At 39.9% G+C, this 10,877-nt stretch overlaps 1 protein-coding gene across 1 annotated transcript; it reads left to right on the forward strand.

The window, feature by feature from the left end:
- The first annotated feature begins 6,042 nt into the window (after window positions 1-6,042).
- Window positions 6,043-7,401, forward strand: LOC120031053 (GSK-3-binding protein-like). The gene has a single exon (XM_038976597.1). It carries the CDS (start codon window positions 6,132-6,134, stop codon window positions 6,612-6,614), a length of 483 nt encoding a protein of 160 aa, XP_038832525.1. The 5' UTR covers window positions 6,043-6,131; the 3' UTR covers window positions 6,615-7,401.
- Window positions 7,402-10,877: the final 3,476 nt, after the last annotated feature.

The raw sequence follows: 10,877 nt of genomic DNA on the forward strand, positions 1-10,877 counted from the left end.
CCTTAGGTATCGTGCACCAGCTGTTGTTTACATATATGCATAGGTCCAGTCACTGTGTCTTACCAGAGGCTGTTATTCCATACTGCCGAAAAAGTGTATAACTCGACAGCTGTATGTTATTCATGTCGTCATTCAGCCACGACTCGGAGAAACATAAGATATTACCATTTTTAATGTCCCGTTGGTAAGATATACATGCTTTCAGTTCGTCCCATTTATTTTCCCAGCGATTTAACGTTAGCTAGCAGATTGGAAGGTAAAGGCAGATTAGCCACTCGTCGCCTGATCCTCACAAGGCACCCTGATCTTTTTCCGTAAAATCTCTGTTTCCTTCTCTAGTGAAAAATTAGTTTGACACCCCTGACTTAAATGGTCAAGTCTATTCTATTATCTATATTTCTATGATTTCAATAGGTTTTCTATGGAGGATTAACAGTATAATTAAAAACAACAGATATTCCCATTCAAGTCAAAATGATCTGATTATATGATATGTGGACCTCCAACCATTTTTGTGGTATCATTTGAAAGTTGACATTGCCATTTTATTCACATTTTAGTACATGTATTAGCCAAAACATGTTACCCACCCTGTATTCAAGAGCATGTTGTGTTTCAACCGATGGCGGGCACAACACCTCAGATTATTTTTTTCAAGAAATTATAAAATAGTTTGACAACCCTGTTTGTAAGCTTTTAAATTATATAAATCTCAACCATTTATCTTTTCCAGTGATTAAGACATGGATGTCTCATGGTATGATGGGGTATGCAAAAGGCGTCAACTTCGAGCACTTTTATCTCTTGAATGTTTTGGCATTCAGGTCCAAAAAGTAACTTTCTGAGCAAATATGTATGGAAGGTTCCATTCAAATTAAAAGGGGTTATGTCAAAAACGGATTGAATTCAAATGGATTTACCCTATGACACACACAGACACAAACAGCCGCTCTCACAAACAGCCCTGGAATTGATACTAAATTAATATCCTAATGTGTTGTTGTTTCATAGCAACTAGAAACCCCTCCTGTGACCCTGATCCACTGATCTGAGAGCCTGATTAAACACGCAAACACCCCCACCCCCCCACACACATGCACTGTTGATGCACAAACACCCTGCATAAAAACAAAATGAACACAAACACACAGGGATTATGCTTGCTCAGTGTGAAGCATTGGGAGGTCAATAAAAACAGTAAACGCTATGCAGGCATTTAAATAGCAAACCCATGTGTTTGGTTCACTATCTCCATATCCTCCATGTTGGCCAGAGTAGGTAGAGTTACATCCTTGAATAGGCTTGTTCTAACAAGATGTCTTCTTGTTCACTGTGCTCAAGGTTTTCCAAACCCCTGGCTGCATCTAAATTGGTTTAAAGTGCATCGTTTCCTTATCTGCTTTCCTTCATGATGACCACTTCTCCAAATCAGCAAGAGGCAATATGTGAAAACAATAATGGAAACATATCCAACTAATCCATCAATCAATGGGACAAAAGGAAAGGAGAGAAATTAGATTAATTCAATCACAGTATTAGAGCACAGGTCTGTTGTCCTTGGGAGTTGGGAAGAGCAGATTGGGCCATTTTTTAGATAATCTTTTGAGGAAGAGTTGTTAGAATCAGTTTAAGTTTTCAATTCTCTACTTTCAAATCCTTAATCCATATAAATTCTATTGAATAAAACTATGTGCAGTTCCTGTAAAATTGAAATAATTACATACGCAGAATTAAGTAAAGGGGTCACAAAATGAAGCTTTGTTAAAGTTGTGCGAACAACTCAAGGCTCTTTCATGCCTTTAGCACTTTGTTCAGTGTGTTTGGTTGTGTACCAAGGAAACGCCTCACTAGCATTAGCAGGAAGTGGGAAAATGTCTAGCTAATCTCAGCTAGCCCACCGCAAAGAGGATAGGACTACGAATCTACTCACAGGAACTCTCACACACTCTCCCTATGTTTACAAGTTTACTGTGAAGCACAAGGATTATCGCCTAGATTACTTGGCAGTAGCATGCTTTGTGCTTTGACAACAATGAAAGACAAAAAGGCATTGATAAAGTATTATAAATGAAAGGGAAAGGGGGATACCTTGTCACTTGTACAACTGAATGCCTTCAACTGAAATGTGTGGTAATGGTGGCTCTTAACCTTTATACAATAACACTTCTCAAATCCTTATCTCACACTTTGAAGTAGATTATTTTACCGCAGCCCACACGTTCTGGAATATGACCCTCAAGTTCTTTATTTCTATGTTTAGTCTATGTTTTTTATATCTGTTCTATAAATACAGCATGTTCTGGTATGTTCTAATCTAATTAATGTTCTAATCTACCATTCTCCTCTTTCTCTGTTTATAGAATACTTGAGTGGCATGTATGAACCTTCTTTTATACTTCAGTTTTACTTGTGTTATTATTACTAACATTAGTAGTAGTAGTAGTAGCAGTAGTAGTAATAGTATTAGTGCTATAGTGCTTGTGTTGACCTCTTGCTCCTTTGTAGCATTTCAAAATAAACCTGTCCATGCCCATTATTGTCCTCATTGCAGAGGACAGCATTACAGAGCAGGCCCCTCCCAAATGTCTCTTACTGTACTTTCACCTTACATGACTTTGAAAGGCAGAAATCCAAAGGCAGACGGGTTACACAACTCTCAGTGGTACAGGATGTACAGTACAAACCTGTATGGGGTCATTTGGTGGTGCTGTGTATTGAATATTATGCAAAGGGAAGAAATGATAAGGTCAAACAATGCTCTCTGTTTACTTTAATACAGATCTTTACAAAACATATGTTTTAGATATCATACCCACAGTATATCATTAGAATGGTTTAATGCAAAGTAATGGAAGAAGCAGGAGCTCTGTAAGAATGCTCCAAATAGTATGCCTAAATTAAATCAAAGTAACTTCAAACCAAGTTTTATGGCAACACAATATTGTGCTAATTACCCATAATATTAGGTAGCCTACATTTGTCAGTTGGTTGAACTATCCTTTTAAAGGTAGGCCCATATGGTCGCTTAAATGTCAATATTCTTAAATAGTTTTCTGACATTGAAAGTTGGCTGTAGTTCCGTGCCTGCAATAGCTAACTTTAGTCTGAATTACTAAGAGTACATAGACCTGGAATTAGCTACTACTATTAGCATGCTATTTCAGTGTCAGCCATTTAAGATCCACATAGTTTTCCCCAATCATTCTGTGGACATCTTTCGGGGTAAGAAACTGCTTAAAGTATTTTAAAATATTGTTAATTACAACACCTTGTAATTAAGTAGTGACTCATTGTTAATCCCTTCCTTCAATCACATCTCATTTCAATCACCACCTATCTAGTACAAGCATCATCCATCCCAATTACTGCCACACATCTATATGCATTACTGAGTCATCAACTGATGAAGTTATGTTAGCACACAGGGTCTCAGATTTTGTCCAACACTCTGTCTGTTTCTCCATGGGGCAGGTTCCTAGAACTGACTCTCTACGGGGACCCAGTTGATGGTTGCACCATGGAGCAACAGCATGCCAAGCAAACTATCCACCGCCTCTGAGCAGGATCCCTTAATCACTGACACAGCGCATGCATTCTCCCTAACCAAATTAGATATGACATTTTCAGGACCTAAATTAAGGGTGGAAAACAAGCTATGCTGTTTATAGGCAAAAGTGGGACTTAGTGTTTGGCTGTCTTTTGGGCAAACTGGGAGTTCAGGTTGTTGATGGTACTCACAGCAGTGACAAATGAATGTGAAATTGACTCTGACACTCCCTCCTCCTCATCAGAGTTAGAATACCCACTGATAGCCATTTGAGATAAAACATGAATAGTACTTCAGAACATGGGTGTGTATTATGATACCTTTTTGAATGGCCTTCAATATTAAGAGTGTGCCATTATTTCTAATCAGACAAAAGGGTGTGGTAAATAAAAGGTACCTGGACTACAACTGTGAACAGAAGTTGTGCAGCACTGGAATTTACAGCCATGAATCTACTTTCACAACCCATTAGTATTATGAGGCTGTTATGTGACTCTTGACACTGATGTAACTCTTGACAGATTGATAGCCTGTAAATTACAGGAACATCAGGTGAATTAAGGTCACTATGATCCTGAAAAGTTTATGGGCTGACAGCATGTAATCTTTGTTGATCAATCTCATATGGTGAGAGAGCTTTATGATTGGCTGGCAGGTGCAGAGCGTTGCTTTCTCTCAAGTAACAGCATGCACTGCAGCTCTGCCAAGTGAGTCCTACAGCCAATGTCACTCACTGCATCATGTTCACGATGCAAACATTGCCATGTGATAGGGAGCTGGATAGCGAATTGCACTTTAGATGAAGTCGTAGATGAAGTTCAGTTCATGGTAAACACACCAGAGGGTCAAATTATTCCTTGAATTTTTTTTATATTAGTTAACAGTAGAGGATGCTCCTCTTTTACTGAATCAAAGATATATATGATAAAGGTCAATTATTCTAATACAAGATCTCTGAGAGCATCATATTACATATCCATCAAGTTCAACTCTAACAAATATTTAGTGAAGTCAACTATATATTTTTGCTGAGTTTCAGCCCAAATCAGACACATTACAAAGGGCTCTGTCTGTCATGTAATCTCTGAACTGTATGTCCCATAGGACAGGATCTCATTGTCAAACTCGGATGAGTAACTTGACTGTTAGCTCAGGGTTTATTTATGTTGAACAATGTAATAATTCTTCTATTGTTTTTCAGTGGATGCAATACTCGGAAGAGCCTTATATGGTGTCAGCACATACTCAATGGAAGGAAGAAACCCAATGACCCCCAGCTTTGGCAGAGCTCCAAGTCCTATCAAAGTCAAATGAATAGACACGTACACTCAATACACTGTTTCCCCAGTTCCCCTCCCCTCTCCGACAAGGATAGAGTCATACTAGTAAAATGGGAACATCCCTGAAACAGGAACACAAGCAGCTGCTAGTACAGACCACAGACAAACAGGAATTGTTGTTGATCAGCCATCTGTTTACTAAATGTCTCAGTCATAGCGGAAGAGAATGAGGAAATCGGTATTGTACTCTGAACCTAATAAACATATTTCACATATAAATGAAACCCATTCACTATAATGACTTTATTTTAAGCCCTGTGAAGTGTTAAGGAAATATACCACGTACTCGAATGACTTGAAAATGCAACGCAGCAGCAGGTCTAGGGACAGGCTGTAGTACAGACACGCACCACGTGAACACGATAGTCGCCCCTTATATGGTCATGAGGGCGCTCTTTGACTGGAGCGTCCGAGTTCAGTACGATTCAGAGAAATCAGAAATGCACTCCATGTTCTAACCACTGATGTAAATCAAACGCATACAGCACGTTTTGCGCATTATAGATCGTGCATTCTGATGCATTGACATGTACATCTGCACATATAATGCTTAAAACAAATATCATCGTTTATTACCATAATGTAATAATTGTTATTTATATAATCCGAACATTAATCAGTTATGGTTATTTCAACAATCCAACAAATCTTTGTCAAACATTTGATATATGCATGAAAACAATTGAATGATAGCTAATTGAGATAAAATACTTCTCAGTCAAAGGTTTTTGATTTCATGGGTTGTGGAATATAGCAATTTGCTACAAGAAATAAGTCAGATATGTATGACAATTTGGTGTTATTGTAAAAACATAGTTTATTTGACCCACATAATATAGCTAGACAGTAACGAGTTATGTATTATGTCCAGTTGGCTAGATGTGCCAAGACTGAATAAAATCAGGGGAATCGTGCAGGTCTTTAAATAAGATATGAATAGTCAGAGTTGTGTTCAGAAAATATGTCATACATAATAAGGAATTCTATAATGAAATAAATCAATTAATACTTTGTACGGAAAATAATAGAAATGATGATTCTCACTATTTGAAATAATTTGAATGATGATTGCACCCACATTGGAAATGGTACATTCCGGATCATACGTCATCCATTGTTTACAAAATATCGAGGGTTGCTCGCTTACTTGCTTTTCTGCCGAGCAACGTGGTGAGAGGAAGGAACTGAGCTACGCTCCCATTCATTTCGAAATTACAGCCAAGAAACACACAAAATACAACAAAATGCCTTGTCGAAAGGAGGACTACATCCTCTTGGAGCAGTCTGTTACCGTCGATTCAAAAGAAGTGGACGCTTTGGTCACGAAAATCGGTGAGGCGCTGCAGCTTCACAACAATAGTGCTAATCAAAAGACGATGTCATGTCTCCACGGTCTCACCAGCAACTGCAGCAGTAACAACATCATCAAACAAGCCAACAATGGCGTGGCCCTGCAAAAACGTACCGGGTGCTGCATACGGCTTCGAAACCGGAGGCAACGTAGTAACAGAGCTAGTCCATACAGCTTCCCTGGCTCAAGTAACCAGGCGTGGGACAATTTCAAACGTTGGGACCGAAAGGGGATCAACGCAGCTGTCGAGAAGGACGACCCACATCAGTTACTTCAGGAATTAATATTGTCTGGGAATCTAATCAAAGAAGCAGTCAGGCGGCTGCAGTTCTCTACGACGGAGTGTGGAGATATTTCGGACAATCTGCAATGCTGATGTTGCGGACAATGTATTCATTAATGATATTTTACGGACAAAACTATTTTGCTGACATAGCTAGACTATACATGTTGAGAACGATTAAATGTCATGGTGGTAACGTCGTTAGCATGTCTACTTTGTGACCGCTAATTTAGGTTTTTCATTTAGCCAATGAGTTAGCTAGTTAACGTTAGCCATTTTTGTTTGTAACTCACTTCATCTTGATGGTTCGTTAGATTTTTGTTTATGGTTGGGGACTCCTTTTCACACTTCGTTGGCTTAGTTAGTAGCTAGTTATGTAAACCAAGTGAATGTTATGTCAACCAAGTGAAAGCTTTACGTTGACATTGTTTACAACTCTAATCTCAGGCCGCCAACATTGCCTGTTTTGGTCCTTTAGTTTGAATCGGGTCGTTTCAAATCTAAGGTCTTACGTTACTAGTTAGCATTCTAGGCTAGCGCCACACTCATACCAGGGTTAATTCCTAACCCCCAGCAAGGCAGCACTGACTGCTTCGACGGCAGCTTTGTATTTCCTTTACGCAGAAGGAACGGGATCGACAACCAGCTACCAAACCGTGTAAGAGACGGAGGCAGGCGACATTTCAAATGGTTCTGACTAAATGTCTCTTCGAACTGGCTGGGGGCGGTGTATTTCTTTTTCCATAATGGGATACGGATGTGTTTCATTTCCCCCATTGTCTGTGTCAAGTGATTTACCATGACCACTTCGCAACGAAGTATTTTATAATGTTCCTGAGTATTCAGGCCTTTGTCTTAAAATAAACACGGTGTTTTTCAATTTTGTGTGTGTTTTTCGCCATCAGATAAAGGTTCCAATAAAATATAGCAAGTAACTACAGTATTTGGGAAGCCTGTCGACATACTATACAAAACGCTGCCGTATGTACAATGAACAAAAATATAAACATGCAACAATTTCAAATATTTTAATGCGTTCATAAGGTAATCAGTAAATTTGTCCCATTCTATGGATTTCACATATGCATTTGTTGGTCACATATACATTGAAAGAATTAGGGGAGTGGATCAGAATACCAGTCAATATCTGGTGTGATCACCATTTGACTCATGGAACGCGACATCTCCTTCGCATTGAGTTGATTGTGGCCTGTGGAAATTCTGTCCTGCTCCTTTCTCTTCAATGGCTGTGCGAAGTCGGATATTGGCGGGAACTGGAATAAGCTGTTGTACTCGTCAAGTCAGAGCATCCCAAATTATCGATGGGTGACATGTCTGGTGAGTATGCAGGCCATGAAAGAACTGGGCATTTTCAGCTTCCAGGAAACACGTAGATCCTTGCGACAAGGAACCATGCATTGTAATGCTGAAACATGAGGCGATGGCGGCGGACGAATGGCATGACAATGTGCCTCTGGATTTCGTCACCGTATCTCAGTGCATTCAAATTGTCATCGATAAAATGCAATTGTGTTCGTTGTCGGTAGTTTATGCCTGCCCATACCATAACCCCACTGCCACCATGGGGCACTCTGTTCACAACGTTGACATCAGCAAACCAATCGCACACACTACACCATACACGCTGATATCTGCTCCGTGCAGTTGAAACCGGGATTCATCCGTGAAGAGCACACTTCTCCAGCTTGTCAGTGGCCATCGAAGGTGATCATTTGCCCACTGAAGTCGGTTACGACTCTAAACTATCGCCAGGTGAAAACCCTTGTGAGGACAAAGAGCACACAGACGAGCTTCCCTGAGATGGTTTCTGGCAGTTTGCAGAAATTATTAGGTTGCGCAAACCCACAGCTTCGTCAGGGTGGCTGGTCTCAGACAATCCTGGATGTGAAGGTCCTGGGCTGGCATGGTTATACATGGTCTGCAGTTGTGAGGCTGGTTGAATGTACTGCCAAATTCTCTAAACAACGTTGGAGGTGGCTTATAGTACATTAATTAACATTACATTCTCTGGCAACAGCTCTGGTCGGCATTCCTGCAGTCAGCATGCCAATTGCATGTTCCCTCAAAACTTGAGACATCTGTGACATTGTGTTGTGTAACAAAGCTGCACATGTTAGTGGCCTTTTATTGTCCCCAGTGCAATGTGCATCTGTGTAATGATCATGCTGTTTAATCAGCTTCTTTATATGCCACACCTGTCAGATTATCTTGGCAAAATGAGAAATTCTCACTAACAGGGATGTAAACATGTGTGCAATTTTTTGGGGAGAAATAAACTTTTCATGAGTGTGGAATATTTCTGCAATCTTTTATTTCAGCTCAAACAACATGGGACCAACACTTTACATGTTGTGTTTATATTTTTTTTCAGTGTAGTTTCATAGCTGATTACACTTTCCCCATTTTAAATGTACTGCTTTATTTATTCCATCAATTAATGCTCAAAAACATTTAACCCCTGTTCAATATGTTTTTCGGGGAAAATGTTGGGCCCTGCCTGTGTGTGTGGTCACTGTTGGAAAGGACAGATGTCCATTTTCTACAGTGTTATGTTCCTGGGTTTGCCCCCAGTGGCCTACACTACACTGGTTGACGAGAGTTTGTGGAAAACTTGTTTTGCTCTTCTCTTTACTATATAGCCAGTGTGAGGGCCAATAAATTGTTGAAGTGTCTCCTCCCCCATTCATTTTATACTGGATGTTCAGCTACACCTCATTATCATTTATGGTCACAATAACAGATGTTCATGCAAAGAAAGAATAGATGGTGTCATGTTTTGGTTGTATTTTACTGGGGAACATTCTCATAACTGATTATCCAGAAATCACACCCTGTTATGTCAAAGAATACCCAAGTGAATCTCCATAGAGGTCTAGGGATCAAAAGATGCCAACATATGAATTGAAGAAGAGAACCACCACTGTTGACCCAAAACCTTATTACTTTCTATATGACACAATAGAGTTTGTTCTGAAGTAGGCTACATTAGGAAAATGTTGCAATATTCCCTCTTTCTAGACTATGGTGTGATCCAAAATCAGATCCATGTCCACACCTACAGCTGAAGTCGGAAGTTTACATACACTTATGTTGGAGTCATTAAAACTCATTTTTCAACCACTCCACAAATTTCTTATCAAACTATAGTTTTGGCAAGTCTGTTAGGACATCTACTTTGTGCATGACACAAGTCATTTTTCCAACAATTGTTTACAGATTATTTCACTTATAATTCACTGTATCACAATTCCAGTGGGTCAGAAGATTACATACACTAAGTTGACTGTGCCTTTAAACAGCTTGGAAAATTCCAGAAAATGATGTCATGGCTTTAGAAGCTTCTGATAGGCTAATTGACATAATTTGAGTCAATTGGAGGTGTACCTGTGGATGTATTTCAAGGCCTACCTTTAAACTTGGTGCCTCTTTGCTTGACATCATGGGAAAATCAAAAGAAATCAGCCAAGACCTCAGAAAAAAATTGTAGACCTCCACAACTCTGGTTCATCCTTGGGAGTAATTTCCAAAAGCCTGAAGGTACCACGTTCATCTGTACAAACAATAGTAGGCAAGTATAAACACCATGGGATCACGCAGCTGTCATACCGCTCAGGAAAGAGACGCGTTCTGTCTCCTAGAGATGAACGTACTTTGGTGCGAAAAGTGCAAATCAATCCCTGAACAACAGCAAAGGACCTTGTGAAGATTTTGGAGGAAACTGGTACAAAAGTATCTATATCCACAGTAAAACGAGTCCTATATCGACATAACCTGAAAGGCTGCTCAGCAAGGAAGAAGCCACTGCTCCAAAACCGCCATAAAACAGCCAGACTACAGTTTGCAACTGCACATGGGGACAAAGATCATACTTTTTGGAGAAATGTCCTCTGATGAAACAAAAATATAACTGTTTGGCCATAATGACCATCGTTACGTTTGGAGGAAAGAGGTGGAGGCTTGCAAGCCGAAGAACACCATCCCAACCGTGGAGCACGGGGTGGCAGTATCATGTTGTGGGGGTGCTTTGCTGCAGGAGGGACTGGTGCACTTCACAAAATAGATGGCATCATGAGGTAGAGAAAGTATGTGGATATATTGAAGCAACATCTCAAGACATCAGTCAGGAAGTTAAAGCTTGGTCGCAAATGGGTCTTCCAAATGGACAATGACCCCAAGCATACTTCCAAAGTTGTGGCAAAATGGCTTAAGGACAACAAAGTCAAGGTATTGGAGTGGCCATCACAAAGCCCTGACCTCAATCCTATATAAAATTTGTGGGCAGAACTGAAAAAGCGTGTGCGAGCAAGGAGGCCTACAACCTGATTCAGTTACACC

This window comes from Salvelinus namaycush, chromosome 37 (assembly GCF_016432855.1).
Source record: "Salvelinus namaycush isolate Seneca chromosome 37, SaNama_1.0, whole genome shotgun sequence".
Classification (NCBI taxonomy): domain Eukaryota; kingdom Metazoa; phylum Chordata; class Actinopteri; order Salmoniformes; family Salmonidae; genus Salvelinus; species Salvelinus namaycush.